At 40.5% G+C, this 25,469-nt stretch overlaps 2 protein-coding genes across 4 annotated transcripts; both read right to left on the reverse strand.

Annotated features, from left to right (window-relative positions):
* Positions 1–264: 264 nt before the first annotated feature.
* LOC119485706 (zinc-binding protein A33-like) lies at positions 265–2,186 on the reverse strand. Its single transcript, XM_037765442.1, has 4 exons — positions 2,018–2,186; positions 1,748–1,908; positions 1,478–1,528; positions 265–1,099 (listed from the first exon to the last, which is right to left on the reverse strand). The coding sequence occupies exons 2-4, from the start codon at positions 1,889–1,891 to the stop codon at positions 503–505; spliced, it is 792 nt and encodes a 263-aa protein (XP_037621370.1). The 5' UTR covers positions 1,892–1,908; positions 2,018–2,186; the 3' UTR covers positions 265–502.
* Positions 2,187–7,026: 4,840 nt separating this feature from the next.
* Positions 7,027–17,555, reverse strand: LOC119492531 (zinc-binding protein A33-like). 3 transcript variants are annotated; one of them, XR_005207807.1, is made up of 3 exons: positions 17,377–17,555; positions 16,715–16,722; positions 16,651–16,662 (listed from the first exon to the last, which is right to left on the reverse strand). XR_005207807.1 is itself a non-coding variant. In XM_037777031.1 (2 exons), exon 2 carries the CDS (start codon positions 8,931–8,933, stop codon positions 7,545–7,547), a length of 1,389 nt encoding a protein of 462 aa, XP_037632959.1. In that variant the 5' UTR covers positions 8,934–8,950; positions 17,377–17,555; the 3' UTR covers positions 7,027–7,544. The 3 variants fall into 3 exon arrangements, 2 of the variants coding, with proteins under 2 accessions (XP_037632959.1, XP_037632967.1); XM_037777031.1 differs by lacking the exons at positions 16,651–16,662; positions 16,715–16,722 and adding an exon at positions 7,027–8,950; XM_037777039.1 differs by lacking the exons at positions 16,651–16,662; positions 16,715–16,722; positions 17,377–17,555 and adding exons at positions 7,027–8,950; positions 9,060–9,202.
* Between the last annotated feature and the right edge of the window lie 7,914 nt (positions 17,556–25,469).

Here is a 25,469-nt window from a genome sequence, read left to right on the forward strand (position 1 = left end):
TACGTCTGAACCTAAACTGATAAGTCCACCTTAAATAGAACGACTACTCCTCTGACTAAACTGTGTTTTCATTCAGTCATCTTGTCTTCATGACATCAAATAGAAACTTGTACATATATTTTGGATAATTTCATATGTCTATTTTGTACATATTGTAAAAATGTCATGTAATTAAATATTGATTTTAATGTACTGCAAGCAGCACATCTGGGGGCCAAGCAACGGGCACGCGCTCATAACAGGCACTGCAGCAGTAGCAGCTTTTAAAAAAGGCATGAAGATCAGAAACTAAATGCAATTATTTTACATATGAAAAGGTCGACAATCGATGCAACAACTAAACAACAACAAAAATAAAACAATGAAAAAAACATTAAGTGAAACGAAAATGAACATCTCTTTGGAATAATGAGTCAGCAGGAGGACAGGTGCAGGTTAAGAGGTTAAATTCAGTGACTTTCCCATTAAGAAACAAACAACATGATGAATATAATCATCCTCTTTAACTGCTCTGTTCCACTGTCACACAGACCTTCAGTGGTAATATATTCAGTTTACCACCAGTGATAATGTATGGAAACAGCTTCTCAGTGAAAGTGTGTGTGAAGGTGTGTATGTGTGTGTTAGTATCAAGATCAGAGAACGACAGCTTTCCTCTGTTCCAGTCCAGATTCACTCTGATCCTCTGGAGCTTCTTCTGGACTCTGAGATCAGTGTGTGGAGCTGATGGTGATCGTACTGAGTATTTACCTTTAGAGAACCGTATTATCCATAATCCAGACTGTATGAGTCCCTTCCTCTGGACAGACTCTGCTGACACACCCAGTAACCAGACTTTACTGTCTCCAACCTCGACATCCCATCTGTGAGGCCCAGAGTTAAAGCCCTCAGAGCCCAGGACAGACAAGAGTTTATCAAACCTCTCTGGATTATCAGGAAGCTGCTGTTTCCCTCCTTCTCTCACACTGGTCAGATCTTCAGACAGGATGAGTTCTGGATGAGCAGTGTTTGGATCCAGAATCAGAGGAGTGTAGGAGACCATCTCCTTCATCTTGTTCCAGATGTTGAAGGTCAGGTTGCCCAGGTGTTTGGCCTCGTCTATCAGAGCTCCTGAGAGCAGCTGTGGATCCTCCAGCAGGGGGCGCTGCTGGACTCTTTCCACTGCAGCCTTGTAGTTGTGCAGGAATGAGACGTCTTCAGCTCTCAGCTCCTCCTCTGTGGCTCTGAATGTGTCTGAAAGAGCTGCTATCTCTCTGCTCAGAGCCTCCATCTTCTCCTTCATCATCTTACTCTTCTGCTGCTCTTCCTCCCTCAGTGCAGAGATCCTGGCCTGCTCTTCCTCTTCTAGAAACTGGTGAAGCTTCTTAAACTGCTCCTTAATCTTCCTCTCTGTTCGTCGAGCCTGGACCTTCATGTGTTCTGCTGTTTGATCAGACTTCACTTTAACTTGTTTAAAAACCTTTAACTTCTCCTTTAAGGGCTCCAGAGTTTCCTGAAGTTGCCTCTTGTGTTGTCGTGCAGCTTCATCGATGGGTCTGAATCTGTGGTTGGTGTGTTTTTCTGAATCTCTGCATACGACACACACTGGCTGCTGATGGTCCAGACAGAAGAGTTTGAGTTTCTCAGAGTGCAGACTGCAGAGAGCCTCTGAAGCTCTCTGATCTCTCTCCAGTAAGAAGGCCTCACACAGGTTCTTTAACACCCTGTTTAAAGGTGGTTTTGACATTGAAGACATTGTTTTACAAACTGGACACTCGCGTGTCTGCTTCTTTCTCCACCAGTTCTTCAGACAGTCGTTACAGAAACTGTGGCTACATGACAGGAGAACAGGATCTCTAAAGACGTCATGACAGACCGGACAGCAGAGATCCTCCTCTGATCTTGAAGCCATTTAGTCTCTGAGTGAAGCTGAAAACACAGCAGACAGAAAGTACAGTCAGTCATGGCTCCCCTCCCTCCTCTACTAGCTTCACTGACATTTACTTTCATGTTGAGACGTGTTTTTAGTCAAACTCACCTTCAGTGTGTGGAGCGTCAGCAGGTTGAAGCAGCAGTGTTGTAGTTTTCCACTTTTCTCTCCTGTAGATGAACTCACTCAGATGAAGTTGTTAGTTTGTTCTGAAGGTGAATCTGATCGTCTGGTTTTCAGTCTGTGTGACTCTCTTTAGTGAGGATGAATAACAAACTGTTTCCTGGTTTGTCTCATGTGAGACTGGTGAGGGGTGGAGCGTTGTCACATGTCTGCTGAATGTTGTTGCTTCACATGTAATACAGGGGTGTGTTTCATTCCAACGTTCTGATCCATTACTGGATGTGTAAACTGATAGTGAGCAGCAGGCTGTTGAAACTTCTAAATGTTCAAAATAAGTTGGAATGTATATTGAATGTAGTGGAGGAGATAAAATATAATTTAATAAAATCTTGGGAGTATTCTGGGAATGGGGGAACGTAGAACATCGAGGGAAAGGGGCAGCATGTATAGTAAAGAATAATGTATGTAAGGGATAACATGGAAAATTGCTTGGTTTTGATGGATCATAAAGTGATGTGATGGATATAAATGATTGTGATTAATAATGAGAACCTGATTCACCTTACCCATTACAAGTCAGCTGCATGAGACACACACAGACAGTCGAAACAACGACCCCACCTTCAAATATCAAAACTTCAGAGACTCAAAGGAACCCTTCACCAAGGTCTCGAGCACTAATGGCAGTCCCACTGCGGGGAGGAGGCACGCATCACTAGGGGTTGTCTCCTGACCCCCTGCAGAAACTGCTTCATGAGAGGGTGGCCAAAGACCGGTCTATTGACAAAACCCTCACAGCAAGAAGAAATGGCTGCTACGACGGTGGATCCGGTTCTGTCTCAGGGATGACCGAAGGCAGCGGCAGAATGTAGGCGGCTGGAGCGAGGACTTCAACGGCGTCGATCTTGAGCTCCGGCTCACTCTCATTGCAAAAACATCACATCTAAGTGTCGGAAGTGATCCTACCTCTACTGGCGTCGAATCTCTCTCTCTGCATGGTCTGCGCTGAGGCACTAGAAGCAGGCGTCGTAAAGATCCGTCCCGGCGATCTGGCCGGGACATGACGGGCACTGACGAGGTTCTTGAAGCGGTGACTCTATCCATGGAGGTGACCAGTCAGTGGGCAAATCGCCGTTCACTGAAAAGAAAAAAGAAAGCAGTGTGCTACCTTTATATACTGTGGGGTCCTCATGTATTTGGGTAGGTGCTTCCTGATTGGCTGGCTACGCTTATGCAAATTTTCAGTGGGCGAATTCATGCTGGTGATTGGAGGATAACCCATAGAGTCCAGTAGAGGCCGGCCTGTGTGAGTTAGAACCATGGTTTTATATCAGCATCTTTAGGAAGTGGCAACCTAAGCCTATGGAGAAAAATAACACTCCCAACTTCTTATTTGTTTTGTAAGCTTAAACCTCTTCTCGTTTTTAACTCTGATGTTTATGAGCTGCTTGGTTTTTACATACAACACTTTACAATCAAATGAACACGTCTCATTTTCATTTTCTAGGCAAGATGAGAATATTTGATTCTAAATACAATGTAACTTTTAAGTTTTTAATGTCTTTATGACAATATTAAATATCTATCTTTGTCTGAGTAGTTTACGAGTAAATGTTGACAAACGGGTTTTCACACGGAACTTACATCTGTACGGAGCGTCTTCCATGATGCACACAAAATGCCATTACACATGGTCAGTAGGCTAAACTTAAACTTTATTCTCAAGCTGCCCAACAGTAGGATAAAGTAAGTCAAATGAGCTCCAGCTTTAACAGCTGAAACATTAAAGTGATGAACACATTAAAGGCCCAGTCACACATGCGCTAAATTAACATTCACCTCCTGCCATAATGCACCAATAATTTTAATCCAGTGATATACTATATATTATTCTGAAATGGGCCATTCTGCATAATGAGTACTTTTGGTAAGTAAAGTTTATTTGTTTAGCACCTTTCAGATACAAAATCACAAAGTGCTTTACATTAATAAAAATAATACACCCAGTCAAAATTAAGATTAGAGATGACAGCGCAGTGCTGACAAGCTAAAATCACATCAAAACAACAATTATTATACAGATATTTTAATCCTTTTCAGTTGAACACACTTTGATCAGCAGATGGCGGTAAAACATCATCAAAAGAAGTCCTGCTGCAGGTTCTTCTCCTCATTACACAACATTTAAAAAGACCTCCAGACTGCAGTTTACCTGCTGAAATTAAAGATGTTAAACTAAAGTCAGTAACACGTCATTTTACAGGTCTGCAAATTCCATGGTAATTAGGTGATAATTAGCAAGTAATCTATGTGAAATTTCTTTGGGATTAATGCCAAATTACCCCAAAATGTACCTCAAAATCTATCGAAAATGACTTTATTATAAACATTATTTAATAATTATATGCTAAAATAGCACATAAAGGTTAAAATAGGGCCCTTAGGCTTGAGAAGCGGCTGTGTGCTGCTCTTCATCGGAGGTGGAAAACCAAAACTAATAGAAGACACTTCTGATCAGACACAAATCTCACCATTGTGTGACTTATTGATTACACAAATGTAACCTGGTAGCTAATGTAATGATTCAGGGAGTTTTTAAAGAAATTTTAAGTAAGTTATTTGCTAATTATCATCTATTTATCAGCAGACATGGAAATGAAGCATATCACTTAACTTTGTATTCTTTTCCTGGAAATATATTAAATAAATTACCAGCTATTGGGAAATAGTGGAATATATTATTAAGTAATGTTTATAATAAAGTAATTTTCGATGAATTTTTAGGTAAATATTGGGGTAATTTGACAGTAATTCCAAAGGTTATTTGCTAATTATCACCTAATTACCATGAAATTTGCGGAACTGTAAGATAAGGTGTTACCCTAAAGTCATGCCATCGCTTCTCATCATTTGTGGATTATACAGTATGAAGTAAAGACAATATGTTCCAATTCAGTTCCAGTCAGTCGTTTGATATGATTCATTCAGGGAAATAAAGGAATATTAATAAAGGAGATGCTTTCATCTGATAGTCTTCAGCCTCCCTGTCTCAGCCTGTGTCTCGAGCTTTTGCGTCTCTTTTACACTGTGGTGTCAGTTATCTTTTAGTTCCAGTTTGTAGCTTTGTAAAATGTTGGTTGTGTCTAGAAGGTAACCCCCAAGTTGCGAAACTCTTGCGAGATAAATAAGGTTAGGCCAAGGCTTATTTAAAGAGGCTGGGACACGGTCTTGAGCTATGTGGTATGACAAATGTGTAGTGTATGAATGAATGAATGAATGAATGAATGAATGAATGAATCATTTATTTTCTTGTCTGGTCATTTACATAACCCATCCCTCATGGGATTAATCAGACACATTAACAAACAACAAAACAAACATCCCAGCATGTTAGACCACCATCATCTAACAGCACAATACACCAGCATCATCCAAACAGAAACTTAAACATCATCCAGACATAATCGCACACGTGAACCTCCCACAAATAATGCTCCAGGATACATCCCACAATGAAAACACAACAAATAAACAGTCACAGATATACAATCACAGCCCCCTAAGCACAAGACACATACACATCCAATCATGACAAAAAAAGGCATCATAGTCGGAGGAATTTATCTATTGTATGTTGCTTTTCTTCTCCTATCCCATGCTTTAGAAAGAAATTCAGTAAATACAAAAACATTATAAAAAATATATTCAATTAAGACTCCAGTCTCCATACCTATCAAATCTAAACCAGGAACAGGAACTTTTTTTAAATATTTGTCGTAAATCAAGATACAAAGAACCAAATAAAATAAAATAAAATGCATTTCATTCTCAACCCCATTTAGTTCACAATATTGGCACAGTCTTTCGTCTTCAGTTGCACCTCTGTATCTTCCTGTTTCAACGTGTAGTGGTAATATAGCACATCTTAACTGTGCACAAATTGACCTATGACTTTTAAGCAAATTATATTTGACATATTTTTTCACATTTGTAATCTTTAAAAAAGTTCTCAGTTTTGGCTTTTGACGGATCTCTTCGACCAATGATTCAATGCATTTAGTCGGAACTTGATTTTTAAACTCCTCCACCTCCACAGCTGCTTTCAGAAAATAATGTTCTTCAAGCCTTGCTTAACACCAGGGGGCGTCAGAAACCATTCTGTTTGATATTCATTCACTTTCACACAAGCAACAGATGCCCTATATAAAGAGTTAACGGCTTGATAGAATTTTCCATTAACCCCTATTTGGTAAAGCTTAAATTTTAGGAGATCATGATCAACAAAATCAAACAGTGTAACTGGAGCTGTAGTAATTCGTTGCTTTTGGCTCAATTTCGGCGAGTGCAGACCACATTTTTACTGCATGTGTTGAACCCCAATGATATGACGCGATGATGACCCATGACATCTCCTTTTTTCACCTTCCTTGGGTTAGGCATTGACCTTGAATGGTTAAGATCAGGAAAGGTCATCTGGCAGCGAGTCTCGTGAGAGTTTTCGTGACTCGGGGGCTCCTAGACACGACCGTCTTGTAAAAGCTGTTCTCTTAACTTTGTTAACATTTCACCACTAAAGCAGCCTTCACAGTTCATTATGATTGATCAGTTCTGTCGGTCCAGACTAAAATATCTCAACAACTATTAAATGGATGGACATGAAATGTTCTAGAAACATTCATGTTCCCCTCAGGATGAATTATAACAACTATAATAACTGACTTTTCATCTAGCTCCATCATCAGGTCAACATTTCAATTTGTCCCAAGACATTGGTTTAAATACCTGCAGAACTAACTACATTCCCATCAGCCGTTGTAAATGGAGATGTTACTTTTACTTACTGGTGATTTGGAACCTTTTAAATTGTTTTTATTTTATTTTTGTCGGGATTTATTTGTGACAAATTTGTTTTTGTTTTCAGTGTAAGTTTCTATTCTCTATTTTTGCATGTAGTCATTTTACTTATTCTCTGATCTTTAATTTGTTTTCCCGTTCTTAAATCACCAACATTACGTCTGAACCTAAACTGATAAGTCCACCTTAAATAGAACGACTACTCCTCTGACTAAACTGTGTTTTCATTCAGTCATCTTGTCTTCATGACATCAAATAGAAACTTGTACATATATTTTGGATAATTTCATATGTCTATTTTGTACATATTGTAAAAATGTCATGTAATTAAATATTGATTTTAATGTACTGCAAGCAGCACATCTGGGGGCCAAGCAACGGGCACGCGCTCATAACAGGCACTGCAGCAGTAGCAGCTTTTAAAAAAGGCATGAAGATCAGAAACTAAATGCAATTATTTTACATATGAAAAGGTCGACAATCGATGCAACAACTAAACAACAACAAAAATAAAACAATGAAAAAAACATTAAGTGAAACGAAAATGAACATCTCTTTGGAATAATGAGTCAGCAGGAGGACAGGTGCAGGTTAAGAGGTTAAATTCAGTGACTTTCCCATTAAGAAACAAACAACATGATGAATATAATCATCCTCTTTAACTGCTCTGTTCCACTGTCACACAGACCTTCAGTGGTAATATATTCAGTTTACCACCAGTGATAATGTATGGAAACAGCTTCTCAGTGAAAGTGTGTGTGAAGGTGTGTATGTGTGTGTTAGTATCAGGATCAGAGAACGACAGCTTTCCTCTGTTCCAGTCCAGATTCACTCTGATCCTCTGGAGCTTCTTCTGGACTCTGAGATCAGTGTGTGGAGCTGATGGTGATCGTACTGAGTATTTACCTTTAGAGAACCGTATTATCCATAATCCAGACTGTATGACTCCCTTCCTCTGGACAGACTCTGCTGACACACCCAGTAACCAGACTTTACTGTCTCCAACCTCGACATCCCATCTGTGAGGCCCAGAGTTAAAGCCCTCAGAGCCCAGGACAGACAAGAGTTTATCAAACCTCTCTGGATTATCAGGAAGCTGCTGTTTCCCTCCTTCTCTCACACTGGTCAGATCTTCAGACAGGATGAGTTCTGGATGAGCAGTGTTTGGATCCAGAATCAGAGGAGTGTAGGAGACCATCTCCTTCATCTTGTTCCAGATGTTGAAGGTCAGGTTGCCCAGGTGTTTGGCCTCGTCTATCAGAGCTCCTGAGAGCAGCTGTGGATCCTCCAGCAGGGGGCGCTGCTGGACTCTTTCCACTGCAGCCTTGTAGTTGTGCAGGAATGAGACGTCTTCAGCTCTCAGCTCCTCCTCTGTGGCTCTGAATGTGTCTGAAAGAGCTGCTATCTCTCTGCTCAGAGCCTCCATCTTCTCCTTCATCATCTTACTCTTCTGCTGCTCTTCCTCCCTCAGTGCAGAGATCCTGGCCTGCTCTTCCTCTTCTAGAAACTGGTGAAGCTTCTTAAACTGCTCCTTAATCTTCCTCTCTGTTCGTCGAGCCTGGACCTTCATGTGTTCTGCTGTTTGATCAGACTTCACTTTAACTTGTTTAAAAACCTTTAACTTCTCCTTTAAGGGCTCCAGAGTTTCCTGAAGTTGCCTCTTGTGTTGTCGTGCAGCTTCATCGATGGGTCTGAATCTGTGGTTGGTGTGTTTTTCTGAATCTCTGCATACGACACACACTGGCTGCTGATGGTCCAGACAGAAGAGTTTGAGTTTCTCAGAGTGCAGACTGCAGAGAGCCTCTGAAGCTCTCTGATCTCTCTCCAGTAAGAAGGCCTCACACAGGTTCTTTAACACCCTGTTTAAAGGTGGTTTTGACATTGAAGACATTGTTTTACAAACTGGACACTCGCGTGTCTGCTTCTTTCTCCACCAGTTCTTCAGACAGTCGTTACAGAAGCTGTGGCTACATGACAGGAGAACAGGATCTCTAAAGACGTCATGACAGACCGGACAGCAGAGATCCTCCTCTGATCTGGAAGCCATTTTGTCTCTGAGTGAAGCTGAAAACACAGCAGACAGAAAGTACAGTCAGTCATGGCTACCCTCCCTCCTCTACTAGCTTCACTGACATTTACTTTCACTTTGAGTCGTGTTTTTAGTCAAACTCACCTTCAGTGTGTGGAGCGTCAGCAGGTTGAAGCAGCAGTGTTGTGGTTTTCCACTTTTCTCTCCTGTAGATGAACTCACTCAGATGAAGTTGTTAGTTTGTTCTGAAGGTGAATCTGATCGTCTGGTTTTCAGTCTGTGTGACTCTCTTTAGTGAGGATGAATAACCAACTGTTTCCTGGTTTGTCTGGTTTATCAGGTTACTCTGGTGAGGTTGGAGCTTTGTCACACCTCCTCTGCTAAATGTTGTTGCTTCACATGTATCACATGATTTATTGCTGGATGTGTAAGCTGATATTGAGCAGCAGGCTGTTGCAACATGTTAATGTTCAATAGATGTTTGAATGTACAGACGTAGGCAACGTTGTTGGTAACGTTCCGTTAAAGAGAGAAAAACCCACAATGGTCACTGAAATAACTTGAAACTGACAAAAGTAATAATAAATAAAAATTTACTGAAAATGAACTAATGAAAATCAGATATTGCTTTTGAATTGTGGTTCAACAGAATCATTTTAAAAAACAAACTGATGAAACTGGCCTAGACAAAAATGATGGTAGCCCTAGAAAAGATGTAAAATAATGTGACCATAGGGACATATTAAACTAAGGTGTGTCCTGTAATTAGCATCACAGGTGTCTTCAAACTTGTAATCAGTCAGTCTGCCTATTTAAAGGGTGAAAAGTAGTCACTGTGCTGTTTGGTGTCATGGTGTGTACCACACTGAACATGGACCACAGAAAGCTAAGGAGAGAGTTTTCTCAGGAGATCAGAAAGAACATTATAGACCTTCATGTTAAAGGTAAAGGCTATAAGACCATCTCCAAGCAGCTTGATGTTCCTGTGACTACAGCTGCACATATTATTCAGAAGTTTAAGGTCCATGGGACTGTAGCCAACCTCACTGGACGTGGCCGCAAGAGGAAAATTGATGACATATTGAAGAGACGGATAATACGAATGGTAACCAAAGAGCCCAGAACAACTTCCAAAGAGATTAGAGGTGAACTCCAAGGTCAAGGTACATCAGTGTCAGATCGCACCATCCATCACTGTTTGAGCCAAAGTGGACTTAATGGAAGACAACCGAGGAGGACACCAAATCATAAAAAAGCGAGACTGGAATTTTCCAAAATGCATATTGACAAGCCACAAAGCTTCTGGGAGAATGTCCTTTGGACAGATGAGACAAAACTGGAGCTTTTTGGCAAGTCACATCAGCTCTATGTTCACAGACGAAGAGATGAAGCATCCAAAGAAAAGAACACGGTACCTAATGTGAAACATGGAGGAGGCTCGGTTATGTTATGGGGCTGCTTTGCTGCATCTGGCACAGGGTGTCTTGAATCTGTGCAGGGTGCAATGAAATCTCAAGACTATCAAGGCATTCTGGAGCGAAATGTGCTGCCCAGTGTCAGAAAGCTTGGTCTCAGTCGCAGGTCATGGGTCCTCAAACAGGATAATGACCCAAAACACAGCTAAAAACACCAAAGAATGGCTAAGAACAAAACATTGGACTATTCTGAAGTGGCCTTCTATGAGCCTTGATCTAAATCCTATTGAACATCTGTGGAAGGAGCTGAAACATGCTGTCTGGAGAAGGCACCCTTCAAACCTGAGACAGCTGGAGCAGTTTGCTCATGAGGAGTGGGCCAACATACCTGTCGACAGGTGCAGAAGTCTCATTGAGAGTTACAGAAATCACTTGATTGCAGTGATTGCCTCAAAAGGTTGTGCAACAAAATATTAAGTTAATGTTACCATCATTTTTGTCTAGGCCAGTTTCATTAGTTTGTTTTTTTAAATGATTCTGTTGAACCACAATTCAAAAGCAACAGCTGATTTTCATTAGTTAATTTTCAGTAATTTTTTATTTATTATTACTTTTGTCAGTTTCAAGTTATTTCAGTGACCATTGTGGGTTTTTCTCTCTTTAACGGAACATTACCAACAACTTTGCCTACGTCTGTATATTGAATGTAGTGGAGGAGATCAAATATAATTTAGTAAAATCGTGGGAGTATTCTGGGAATGGGGGACCCTGGAACATCGAGGGAAAGGGGCAGCATGTACAGTCAGGAATAATATATGTAAGGGGTAACATGGAAAATTGCTTGTTTTTGATGGATCATAAAGTGATGTGATGGATATAAATGATTGTGATTAATAATGAGAACCTGATTGACCCATTACAACTCAGTTGCATGAGACACACACAGACAGTCGATACAACGACCCCACCTTCAAATATCAAAACTCCAGAGACTCAAAGGAACCCTTCACCAAGGTCTCGAGCACCAATGGGGGTTTCCATTGCGGGGAGGAGGCACGCATCACCAGGCGTTGTCTCCTGACCCCCTGCAGAAACCACTTCATGAGAGGGTGGCCAAAGACCGGTCTATCGCCAAAACCTTCTTAGCAGGAAGAAATGGCTGCTGCAATGGTGGATCCTGCTCTGTCTCTGAGATAACCGAAGGCAGTGTAGGAATGTAGGCGACTAGAGCGAGGACTTCAACGGCGTCGATATGGAGTTACAGCTCGCTCTCATTGCAAAAAACATCACATTGAAGCGTCAGAAGTGATCCTACCGCTACTTGCATCGAATCTTGGGCAGCGCTCGGCAGGCTGGTGGCTGCTGAACTCTGCTCTCTGCATGGTCTGCGCTGAGGCACTCGAAGCAGGCGTCGTAAAGATCCGTCCCGGCGATCAGGCCGGGACATGACGGGCACTGACGAGGTTCTTGAAGCAGAGACTCTATCCGTGGAGTTGAGCAGTCAGTGGGCAAATCGCAATTCGCTGAAAAGAGAAAAGATAGCAGACATGTGCTACCTTTATATACTGTGGGGTCCTCACGTATTCGGTTTGGTACGTCCTGATTGGCTTGCTATGCTTATGCACATTTTCAGGGGGTGAATTCATGCTGGTGATTGGAGGATTACCCATAGAGTCCAGTAGAGGCCGGCCTGTGTGAGTTAGAACCATGGTTTTATATCAGCATCTTTAGGAAGTGGCAACCTACACAATTCCAAGTTTTATTGGAGCTCATTTTATTATAATTACAGAATTCTTTATTTTAATAATCTTTTTCAAAAGTCTGTTTTTGTTTCATGAAGGTATTTTTCTCCTTTATTGTTATTGTCTGAGGATGGAGGGGGGCGGTGACTAGTGACAACGCAGCTGTTGTGAAAAGAGACATTATGAATAAAAGTGTCTTTCAGAAAAATTATGAAATAAAAACAGACTTATGAAAAAGGGATGTTTTCAGAAGAATCTTTAATGAACTAAAAATCAGCTGTAATCTGATATGCATGTTAAATAATATTAATACTAAGTAAAGACAATAAACAATATTGATCCCCGGAGGGAAATTTAGCTTTACAGCAGCACGAGAATATCAAAGGAAGACAAGAACAGTTATGAGTAGAAAAATATAGACCCATATGCAGATAATAAAACATCACATTTAGAAAGCTATTAAACCAGTGTGCATAAATGTAATGTAATGCAAAACCAATAGTGCTGTTTTCTGATTATCCAAATCAAAGTTTCATCGTAGTTACAGTATATTTGGAATGTGTTTATATATGGATTAGTATATATGCAAAATAAATTAAATGAAGCACCAGATAAAAAAATAAAACCTTATTAATAATATTAATATTGAGAATAATAAAATGATTGAAGTTAAACAATTGTGGTGAAATGTTCATCAAATTATATAAATATGAATTTAACATGTAACAATTATTATACAGATAGTTTAATCCTGTTCAGTTGAACACACTTTGATCAGCAGATGGCGGTAAAACATCATTAAAAGAAGTCCTGCTGCAGGTTCTTCTCCTCATTACACAACATTTAAAAAGACCTCCAGACTGCAGTTTACCTGCTGAAATTAAAGATGTTAAACTAAAGTAGGTAACACGTCATTTTACAGGTCTGCAAATTTCATGGTAATTAGGTGATAATTAGCAAGTAACCTATCTGAAATTTATTTTATTATATCATATGCTAAAATAGCATATAAAGGTTAAAATAGGGCCCTTAGGCTTGAGAAGCGACTGTGTGCTGCTCTTCATCGGAGGTGGAAAACCAAAACTAATAGAACACACTTCTGATCAGACACAAATCTCACCATTGTGTGACTTATTGATTACACAAATGTAACCTGGTAGCTGATGTAATGATTCAGGGAGTTTTTAAAGAAATTTCATATAAGTTATTTGCTATTTATCATCTATTTACCAGCAGACATGGAAATAAAGCATATCAATCAACTATGTATTCTTTTCCTCTCATATTATCTTTGGGGTCAATTTGACCCCGTTCAATGTTTAACGTCTCTAAATAAATGATTGACATCATTTTTTTTGCTTCATATTTAATGACTTTTCCTAATTTAATGGGGACAACTGGGTAAACATAAAATTAACATGATGATGTGTTTTCAATGTTCTGTACACATGCTGTACGCATCGGTGTTCTTTGGGGTCAATTTGACCCCAGGCTGTTTTAGCTGTATAAAACATATAAGAAATATCAACATTTTACACACATTTGTTTTGGTTGTTTTGGATGATTTTGAGGTCACTATAACATGCAATTTTATAATCTTCAAAAAGCTTTAGGGCCCTAACCTAACATAACCATAACTGTAGTAGCGCGAGAACCACTGATAGTTCACACGAAATGGGGGAGGGGAAACATCATTCTCGCGAGAACTTTGATATTTCCCACGCTGCGGGGGCGGCAAAATATGGTTCCCGTGAAGATATTGATAATTCACACAACATAGGGGTGGAGCAAACATATAAAAGCTTGCAGAGCAGCCTACTAAACCATTTCTCTTGGTGCTCTGTGTGCTCTCTCTCAACTGAAAATGACTTCTAAGGAAAGGTTTTCTGTCAATGAGGTGTTGTCACATCTCTTTGACCATGAAAGTGACATAGAGGAGAATGTGTCTGAGACAGAGGATGATGTTGATGAGGACCCTGATTATGAGGCATCCTCCTCTGATGAGAATGAGACCCTCAGTGTTGACCCTCCTGTTGTCTCTCAACCACAAGCAAACACACAACCTTCCAAAAATGGAAAGTTATTATGGTCCGTCTCCCCACTTGAACAACAGGGTAGACTTAGTGCTGCTAATGTCATCAAAATGGTTCCAGGCCCCACCAGATACGCTGTCAGCCATGTCCAAGACATAAAATCAGCATTTGAGCTCTTCATAACACCATCAATCAAAAAGGATATACTTGAGATGACAAATTTAGAGGGGAGGTGCGTGTATGGGGACAGTTGGAAAGACTTGGATGTGAACCACTTGCAAGCCTACATTGGGTTGCTCATTTTGGCAGGAGTGTACAAGTCAAAAGGCAAAGCAATAGCAAGCCTTAGGGCTGCTGACACTGGAAGGGCAATATTTCCAGCTATCATGTCTCTAAACACATTCCATGTTTTCTGCGGTGTCATACGCTTTGATGACAGAGAAACAAGGCAGGGTATAAGGAGGATGGGTGGGGGGTGGGGTTGTTTTATTTAAAGGGCTCTTTAGGTAGTCAACAAACAAACATAAAGTACCTGACACATAAACTTGGGTAACAATTTTAATTATAATCATTTTCTGGAGGTTTAAATTGCTGGGGTCAACTTGACCCCAAGGAAAAAAGATCTTAGTAAATTTGAAGGTAACAGGAGGGTTAAACTCTTCCACCTCTATGGCTGCTTTTAGAAAATAATGTTGTTCAAGTCACCTTGCTTAACACCAGAGGGCGTCGGAAACATTTCTGTTTGATATTCATTCACTTTCACACAAGCAACAGGTGCCCTATATAAAGAGTTAATGGCTTGATAGAATTTTCCATTAACCCCTATTTGGTAAAGCTTAAATTTTAGGAGATCATGATCAACAAAATCAAACAGTGTAACTGGAGCTGTAGTAATTCGTTGCTATTGGCTCAATTTTGGCAAGTGCAGACCAGATTTTACTGCATGTGTTGAACCCCATTGATATGACACGATGACGACGCGTGACATCTCCTTTTTCTCCCTCCTTGGGTTAGGCATTGACCTTGAATGACTAAGGTCGAGAAAGGTCATCTGGCAGCGAGTCTCGTGACAGTTTTCGTGACTCGGGGGTTTCTAGACACGACCGTCTTGTAAAAGCTGTTCTCTTAACTTTGTTAACATTTCACCACTAAAGCAGCCTTCACAGTTCATTATGATTGATCCGTTCTGTCGGTCCACCACTTTGGTCCAGACTAAAATATCTCAACAACTATTAAATGGATGGACATGAAATGTTCTAGAAACATTCATGTTCCCCTCAGGATGAATTATAATAACTATAATAACTGACTTTTCATCTAGCTCCATCATCAGGTCAACATTTCAATTTGTCCCAAGACATTGGTTTAAATACCTGCAGAACTATCAGCCATTGTAAATGGAGATGTTACTTTCACTTACTGGTGATTTGGAACCTTTTAAATTGTTTTTATTTTATTTTTGTCAGGATTTATTTGTGACAAATTAGTTTTTGTTTTCAGTGTAAGTTTCTATTCTTAACTTTTCGTATGTAGTCATTTCACTTATTCTCTGATCTTTAATTTGTTTTCCCGTTCTTAAATCACCAACATTACATAGAGTCTGAACCTAAACTGATAAGTCCACCTTAAAACTGACATGTCCTTAAATAGAACGACTACTACTCTGACTAAACTGTGTTTTCATTCAGGTGCAGGTAAAGAGGTTAAATTCAGTGACTTTCCCATTAAGAAAAAAACAACATGATGAATATAATCATCCTCTTTAACTGCTCTGTTCCACTGTCACACTGACCTTCAGTGGTAATATATTCAGTTTACCATAAGCGCTAATGTATGGAAACAGCTTCTCAGTGAAAGTGTGTTTGAAGGTGTGTATGTGTGTGTTAGTATCAGGATCAGAGAACGACAGCTTTCCTCTGTTCCAGTCCAGATTCATTCTGATCCTCTGGAGCTTCTTCTGGACTCTGAGATCAGTGGGTGGATCTGGTGGTGACCATGCTGAGTATTTACCTTCATCAAACCATATTCCCCATAATCCAGACTGTATGCTTCCCTTCCTCTGGACAGACTCTGGTGACACACCCAGTAACCAGATTGTACTGTCTCCAACCTCGACATCCCAGCTGTGAGTCCCAGAGTTAAAGCCCTCAGAGCCCAGGACAGAGCAGTGTTGATCAAACCTCTCTGGATTATCAGGAAGCAGCTGTCTCTCTAGTCTCACACTGGCCAGGTCTTCAGACAGGTTGAGTACTGGATTAGCAGTGTTTGGATCCAGAATCAGAGGAGTGTAGGAGACCATCTCCTTCATCTTTTTCCAGATGTTGAAGGTCAGGTTGCCCAGGTGTTTGGCCTCGTCTATCAGAGCTCCTGAGAGCAGCTGTGGATCCTCCAGCAGGGGGCGCTGCTGGACTCTTTCCACTGCAGCCTTGTAGTTGTGCAGGAATGAGACGTCTTCAGCTCTCAGCTCCTCCTCTGTGGCTCTGAGTGTGTCTGAAAGAGCTGCTATCTCTCTGCTCAGAGCCTCCATCTTCTCCTTCATCATCTGGCTCTTCTGATCCTCTTCCTCCCTCAGAGCAGAGATCCTGGCCTCCTCTTCCTCTTCTAGAAACTGGTGAAGCTTCTTAAACTGCTCCTTAATCTGCCTCTCTGTGCTTCGGGCCTGGACCTTCATGTGTTCTGCTGTTTCATCAGACTTCACTTTAACTTGTTCAAAAACCTTTAACTTCTTCTTTAAGGGCTCCAGAGTTTCCTGAAGTTTCTTCTTGTGTTGTCGTGCAGCTTCATCGATGGGTCTGAATCTGTGGTTGGTGTGTTTTTCTGAATCTCTGCAGACGAGACACACTGGCTGCTGATGGTCCAGACAGAAGAGTCTGAGTTTCTCAGAGTGCAGACTGCAGAGAGCCTCTGAAGCTTTCTGATCTCTCTTCTGTAGGAAGGCTTCACGCAGGTTCTTTAACACCCGGTTTAAAGGTGGTGCCATTGAAGATCTTCTCTTACAAATTGGACACTCGCGTGTCTGCTTCTCTCTCCACCAGTTCTTCAGACAGCCTTTACAGAAGCTGTGACTACATGGCAGAAGAACAGGATCTCTAAAGACGTCATGACAGACCGGACAGCAGAGATCCTCCTCTAATCTGGAAGCCATTTAGTCTCTGAGTGAAGCTGAAAACACAGCAGACAAAAAGTACAGTCAGTCATGGCTCCCCTCCCTCCTCTACTAGCTTCACTGACATTTACTTTCACTTTGAGTCGTGTTTTTAGTCAAACTCACCTTCAGTGTGTGGAGCGTCAGCAGGTTGAAGTAGCAGTTTTGTAGTTTTCCACTTTTCTCTCCTGTAGATGAACTCACTCAGATGAAGTTGTTAGTTTGTTCTGAAGGTGAATCTGATCGTCTGGTTTTCAGTCTGTGTGACTCTCTTTAATGAGGAAGAATAACAAACTGTTTCCTGATTTGTCTTGGGTGAGTCTTGTGATGGTGGAGCTTTAGTCAGACTTCCTCTGCTGAATGTTGTTGCTTCACATGTATCACATGATTTATTGCTGGATGTGTAAACTGATAGTGAGCAGCAGGCTGTTGCAACAAGTTAATGCTCAAAAGAAGTTTGAATGTAGGTTGAATGTAGTGGAGGAGATAAAATATAATTTAGTAAAATCTTGGGAATATTCTGTGAATAGGGGACCATGGAACATCGAGGGAAAGGGGCAGCATGTACAGCCAGGAATAATATATGTAAGGGGTAACAAGGAAAATTGCTTGGTTTTGATGGATCAGAAAGTGATGTGATGGATACAAATGATTGTGATTAATAATGAGAACCTGATTCACCTTACCCATTACAAGTCAGCTGCATGAGACACACACAGACAGTCGATACAACAACCCCACCTTCAAATATCAAAACTCCAGAGACTCAAAGGAACCCTTCACCAAAGTCTCGAGCACCAATGGCAGTTCCCACTGCGGGGAGGAGGCACGCATCACCAGGCGTTGTCCCCTGACCCCCTGCAGAAACCACTTCATGAGAGGGTGGCTAAAGATCGGTCTATCGCCAAAACCCTCGTAGCAGGAAGAAATGGCTGCTGCGATGGTGGATCCGGCTCTGTCTCAGGGATGACCGAAGGCAGCGGCAGAATGTAGGCGGCTGGAGCGAGGACTTCAACGGTGTCGATCTGGAGCTCCGGCTCGCTCTCATTTAAAAAAACATCACATTGAAGCGTCAGAAGTGATCCTACCGCTACTGGCGTCGAATCTCTCTCTCTCTGCTCTATGCATGGTCTGCGCTGAGGCACTCAAAGCAGGCATCGTAAAGATCCGTCCCAGCGATCAGGCCGTGACATGACGGGCCCTGACGAGGTTCTTGAAGTGGCGACTCTGTCATGGAGATGAGCAGTCAGTGGGCAAATCGCCATTCGCTGAAAAGAAAAAGGAAAGCAGACATGTGTGCTACCTTTATATACTGTGGGGTCCGCACGTATTCGGGTAGGCGCTTCCTGATTGGCTGGCTACGGTTATGCAAATTTTCAGTGGGTGAATTCATGCTCGTGATTGGAGGATTAACCAGTAGAGGCCGTCCTGTGTGAGTTAGAACCATGGTTTTATACCAGCATCTTTAGGAAGTGGCAACCTAAGCCTATGGAGAAAAATAGCACTCCCAACTTCTTATTTTTTTTTGTAGGCCCAAACATCTTCTTGTTTTTAACTCTGTTTATGAGCTGCTTGGTTTTTATATACAACACTTTACAATCAAATGAACATATCTATCATTTTCTAGACTATACGAGTCTTTTTGATCCTAAATACAATGTAACTTTTAAGTTTTTAATGTCTTTATGACAATATTAAATGTCTATCTTTGTCTGAGTAGTTTACGAGTAAATGTTTACAAACGGGTAGTCACACGGAACTTACATCTGTACGGAGCGTCTTCCATGATGCACACAAAATGCCATTACACATGGTCAGTGGGCTAAACTTAAACTTTATTCTCAAGCTGCCCAAAAGTAGGATAAAGTAAGTAAAATGAGCTCCAGCTTTACCAGCTGCAACATTAAAGTGATGAACACATTAAAGGCACAGTCACACATGCGCTAAATTAACATTCACCTCCCGTTCACTTCCATTCTATGCGAGCGAAGAGATGAAAAAACATTCACTTCTGGTTGTGAAGCAAATTCACATCTTCACATTCATTGGAGTTCAACTTTGTTGAACTTTCAGTTGGAAAATCGCCTCGGCAGGCGATGGTCACTCGCCTGCATTCACACATGTGTGATCGTGCCATAATGCACCAATAATTTTAATCCAGTGATATACTATATATTATTCTGAAATGGGCCATTCTGCATAATGAGTACTTTTGGTAAGTTAGTAAGTAAAGTTTATTTGTATAGCACCTTTCAGATAAACCTGGCTGTGTCAGGAAGAATATGTCAGCCTAAACAAATCCACTCCCCCGAGTCATATTAATACTCACATTCCTCGAGACACCGGCCGAGGAGGTGGAGTTGCAGCCATCTTCGACTCAAGCCTATTAATAAACCCTAAAACTAAACTAAATTATAACTCATTTGAAAGCCTTGTTCTTAGTCTTTCACACCCAACCTGGAAAGCACTACAGCCAATTTTATTTGTTATAGTGTACCGCGCTCCAGGCCCATATTCTGAATTTCTATCTGAATTCTCAGAGTTTCTATCAGGCTTAGTCCTGAAAACAGATAAAGTCATTATTGTAGGTGATTTTAATATTCATGTGGACGTTGATAATGATAGCCTCAGTACTGCGTTTATCTCTTTATTAGATTCAATTGGTTTCTCGCAGAACGTGCATAAACCCACTCACCGCTTTAACCACACCCTCGACCTTGTTATGTCATATGGCGTTGAAATTGAACATTTAATTGTTTTTCCACAGAACTCTCTTTTATCAGACCATTATTTAATCACTTTTGAATTCTTATTACTAGACTATACACCATTAGATAAAAGTGTGTACACTAGATGTCTATCCGATAGTGTTGTAGCTAAATTTAAGGAAGTGATTCCATCAGCATTAAATTCAATACCATGTCTCAATATAACAGAGGACTCGTATGTTAATTTTAGCCCTACCCAAATTGATCATCTTGTAGATAGTGCTACAGACTCACTGCGAGTCACACTTGATTCTGTTGCCCCTCTAAAAAAGAAGTTAGTAAAACAAAGGAAGTCAGCTCCATGGTATAACCCTCAAACACGCAAATTAAAGCAAGCATCGAGGAAACTGGAAAGGATATGGCGTTCCACCAAACAGGAAGAATCTCATTTAGTCTGGCAAGATAGTCTTAAAACATATAGGAAGGCTCTCTGTGATGCCAGAGCAGCCCATTACTCATCATTAATAGAGAAAAATAAGAACAACCCCAGGTTTCTATTCAGCACTGTAGCCAGGCTGACAGAAAGTCACAGCTCTATTGAGCCATGTATTCCTACAACCCTCAGTAGTAGTGACTTCATGAGTTTCTTTAATGATAAAATCATAACTATTAGAGACAAAATTAATCACCTCCTACCGTCAACTGGTACCAATTTATCCTCAAACTTAAGAACCTTAGAAACAGCTGTACAACCTGATATATATTTAGACTGCTTTTCTCCTATCGATCTCCACAAATTAACCTCACTGATCTCCTCATCTAAATCATCTACCTGTCTCCTAGACCCTATTCCAACTAGACTGCTAAAAGAAGTTTTACCTCTAGTTAGCACCTCTTTACTGGATATGATCAATGTGTCTTTACTAACAGGCTATGTACCACAGTCCTTTAAAGTAGCTGTAATTAAACCTCTTCTTAAAAAGCCCACTCTTGATCCAGAGGTCCTAGCCAACTATAGACCTATATCTAACCTTCCCTTTACCTCCAAAATACTCGAGAAAGTAGTTGCCAGTCAGCTGTGTGACTTTCTACAGAACAATCATTTATTCGAAGATTATCAGTCAGGATTTAGAGTGCACCATAGCACAGAGACAGCACTAGTGAAAATTACAAATGACCTTCTAATGGCATCGGACAAAGGACTTGTCTCTGTACTTGTCTTGCTAGATCTCAGTGCTGCTTTCGACACCATTGATCATGACATCCTATTACAAAGACTGGAACATTTAATTGGCATTAAAGGAACTGCACTAAGTTGGTTTAAGTCCTATTTATCAGATCGATCTCAGTTTGTACATGTCAACGATGAGTCCTCCATGTACGCCAAAGTTAGTCACGGAGTTCCACAGGGTTCTGTACTTGGACCAATTCTATTTACCTTATATATGCTTCCCTTAGGCAATGTTATTAGAAAACACTCCATAAACTTTCATTGTTATGCAGATGATACCCAATTATATCTATCAATCAAGTCAGACGAAACAAACCAGTTAACTAAACTTCAAGCATGCCTTAAGGACATAAAAACCTGGATGACCTGCAATTTCCTGATGTTAAACTCAGACAAAACTGAAGTTATTGTACTAGGCCCTGAGCACCTCCGAAACAAATTATCTAATGATATAGTTACTTTAGATGGCATTGCCCTGGCCTCCAGCACCACTGTAAGGAATCTGGGAGTTGTCTTCGACCAGGATATGTCCTTTAACTCTCACATAAAACAAACCTCACGGACTGCCTTCTTTCATCTACGTAACATTGCGAAGATCAGGCACATCCTGTGTCAAAATGATGCAGAAAAATTAGTCCATGCATTTGTTACCTCTAGACTCGATTACTGCAATTCCTTATTATCAGGCTGCTCCAATAAGTCTCTTAAGACTCTCCAGTTGATCCAGAATGCTGCAGCACGTGTACTGACTAGAACTAGAAAAAGAGATCATATTACGCCTGTATTAGCTTCTCTGCACTGGCTGCCTGTAAAATCCAGAATAGATTTTAAAATCTTCCTCCTCACCTACAAAGCGCTAAATGGTCAGGCCCCATCATATCTTAAAGAGCTCATAGTACCCTACTACCCCACTAGAGCACTGCGCTCACAGAATGCAGGGTTACTTGAGGTTCCTAGAGTCTCCAAAAGTAGAATGGGAGCCAGAGCCTTCAGCTATCAAGCTCCTCTTCTCTGGAACCAGCTCCCAGTTTCAGTCCGGGAGGCAGACACCGTCTCTACATTTAAGAGTAGGCTAAAGACTTTCCTCTTTGATAACGCTTATACTTAAGCTGCTATAGGCATAGACTGCCGGGGGACTTCCTATGACGCACTGTCATAAGGAAATTCCTATAACACACTGAGCTCCCCTCTCCTTCTGTATATACTCATGTCCCATGTCCATGTTGTTACTAACTTCATTCCTTCCCGGGAGTCCTTGTGCCTCCTTGTCTCGCAGCTAACCGTGGAGCGGGGTCACACCTGGAGTGAGGTCATACCTGGAGCGGGATCACACCGGGAGCGAGGTTATACCTGGAGCATGGGCACACTTGGAGCAGGGTTTCACCTGGATCTTGGTGGTCTCCGGTATTGTGGCTGCATCTGCTGCCGCGTCGGTGCCTGCTTGACACCAACTGCTACCATCCCTAATTAACTACGTCTGTACGAGGGACTACCAATGCTAACGAGGGATTTCCAACACCTAGTGACAATGTGGCAGCCTGGAGAATAACACTTCTCAATCACTGCCAAAGACATCAAGAGCTCCCAGCAAGCATGCTGATGCTGCAGGAACCAACGCACGGGCATCGATCGCAGGGACGTCCCACACCAATACACATGGACGTACTGAGGAGAGATGCTGGACAGTGCTGGCTTTCCGATAGTTGTATTATCACTCTTTCCATCCACCACTATTGGTTTTGTGTTATCAGCCCTACTTGTATTAGCTATTACAGCTGCTAGACTGCTATTATGGCTGCTTCTATATCTCTCTCTCTCTATCTCTCTCTCTCTCTCACTCTATCTATCTATCCCCCCAGCCGGTCTCGGCAGATGGCCGCCCGCCCTGCGCCCGGTACTGCTCCAGGTTTCTTCCCAGTAATCGGGGAGTTTTTCCTGGCCACAGTGCGCTTGGTGGATCCTGTTGGGTCTCTAAACTATGGTGTACGGTCATAGACCTGCTCTATATATAAAGCGTCTTGAGATAACTTCTGTTGTGATTTGACGCTATACAAAAATAAATTGATTTGATTTGATTTGATTTGAGATACAAAATCACAAAGTGCTTTACATTAATACAAATAATACATCCAGTCAAAATTAAGAGTAGCTATGACAGCGCAGTGCTGACAAGATAAAATCACATCAAAAAAAACAAATGAGGACAGAGACACATAAACAAGTAACAAGTTCTGAATACAGTCAATAAAAGGCCAATAAAAGCAATAAGTGAAATGGAGCAGTTATTCAGACAGATTAACTAAAGCCTGACTGAATAAAAATGTTTTCAGCTGCTCCATAAAAATGTCCCAGGAGTCTCGGGATCGCAGCGATAGGGGGATGGCATTCCATAAATCGGGTGCGACAGCTTGAAGGGTACGGTCACCTCGGGTACTTTAAACATATTTTGATTTTAATACGTTTGTACTTTTACTTCAGTAAAATTTAGAGTGCAGGACTTTTACTTGTAACAGAGTATTTCTACAGTGTGGTATTACTACTTTTACTTAAGTAAAAGATCAGAGTACTTCTTCCAGCTCTGTGAAACATAAATCCTGAATCATCACTGGTGCAGCCGAGTGGTTTTAGAAATCACATCATTAGTTAAATGGAGATCACCTGTGGTTGGTGAAGGGTGATTGTGGTATAAATGCACCTGTAACTTTATCGGGACAAAACCTCCAACAAGAAGACAAAGAAACTCTCCGATGAGCTGTTTGAAAAGATGATTGAAATATACTATATACTATATTCGTATAGTCCAATATCACAAATCACAAATTTGCCTCAAGAGGCTTTACAATCTGTACAGGATACGACACCCTCTGTCCTTTACAGTATGACCCTCTCATCGGATCAGGAAAAACTTAACCAAAAAAAACCTTTTAACAGGGAAAAGCTCTGTGAACAGATTACTGCACAGCTCACATCAGAGGAGAAAATGTCACTGAACTTCATTTGGAGTTAAATCCATCATTAATTAACATAATATTCAAACTAAACTCATTGTTATTTCATCATTCCAAGTTTTATTGGAGCTCATTTTATTTTAATAACAGAATTCTTTATTTTAATAATCTTTTTCAAAAGTCTGTTTTTGTTTCATAAAGGTATTTTTCTCCTTTATTGTTATTGTCTGAGGATGGAGGGGGGCGCTGACTAGTGACAACGCAGCTGTTGTGAAAAGAGACATTATGAATAAAAGTGTCATTCGGAAAAAATATGAAATAAAAACAGACTTCTGAAAAAGGGATGTTTTTAGAAGAATCTTTAATGAGCTAAAATCAGCTGTTGATATGCATGTTAAATAATATTAATACTAAGTAAAGACAATAAACTATATTGATCCCAGGAGGGAAATTTAGCTTTACAGCAGCACGAGAATATCATAGGAAGACAAGAACAGTTATGAGTAGAAAAATATAGACCCATATGCAGATAATAAAACATCACATTTAGAAAGCTATTAAACCAGTGTGCATAAATGTAATGTAATGCAAAACCAATAGTGCTGTTTTCTGATTATCCAAATCAAAGTTTCATAGTAGTTACAGTATATTTGGAATGTGTTTATATATGGATTAATATATATGCAAAATAAATTAAATTAAGCACCAGATAAAAAAATAAAACCTTATTAATAATATTAATATTGAGAATACTAATATGATTAAAGTTAAACAATTGTGGTGAAATGTTCATCAAATTATATAAATATGAATTTAACATGTAACAATTATTATACAGATATTTTAATCCTGTTCAGTTGAACACACTTTGATCAGCAGATGGTGATAAAACATCATCAAAAGAAGTCCTGCTGCAGGTTCTTCTCCTCATTACACAACATTTAAAAAGACCTCCAGACTGCAGTTTACCTGCTGAAATTAAAGATGCTAAACTAAAGTCGGTAACACTTCATTTTACAGGTCTGCAAATGTCATGGTAAATAGGTGACAATTAGCAATTAACCTATCTGAAATTTCTTTGGAATTAATGCCAAATTACCCCAAAATTGAAAATTACTTTATTATAAACATTATTTAATAATTATATGCTACAATAGCATATAATGGTTAAAATAGGGCCCTTGGGCTTGAGAAGCGGCTGTGTGCTGCTCTTCATCGGAGGTGGAAAACCAAAACTAATAGAAGACACTTTTGATCAGGCACAAATCTCACCATTGTGTGACTTATTGATTACACAAATGTAACCTGGTAGCTAATGTAATGATTCAGGGA

The sequence above is a fragment of the Sebastes umbrosus genome, chromosome 1, assembly GCF_015220745.1.
Source record: "Sebastes umbrosus isolate fSebUmb1 chromosome 1, fSebUmb1.pri, whole genome shotgun sequence".
NCBI classification, from domain to species: Eukaryota; Metazoa; Chordata; class Actinopteri; order Perciformes; family Sebastidae; genus Sebastes; species Sebastes umbrosus.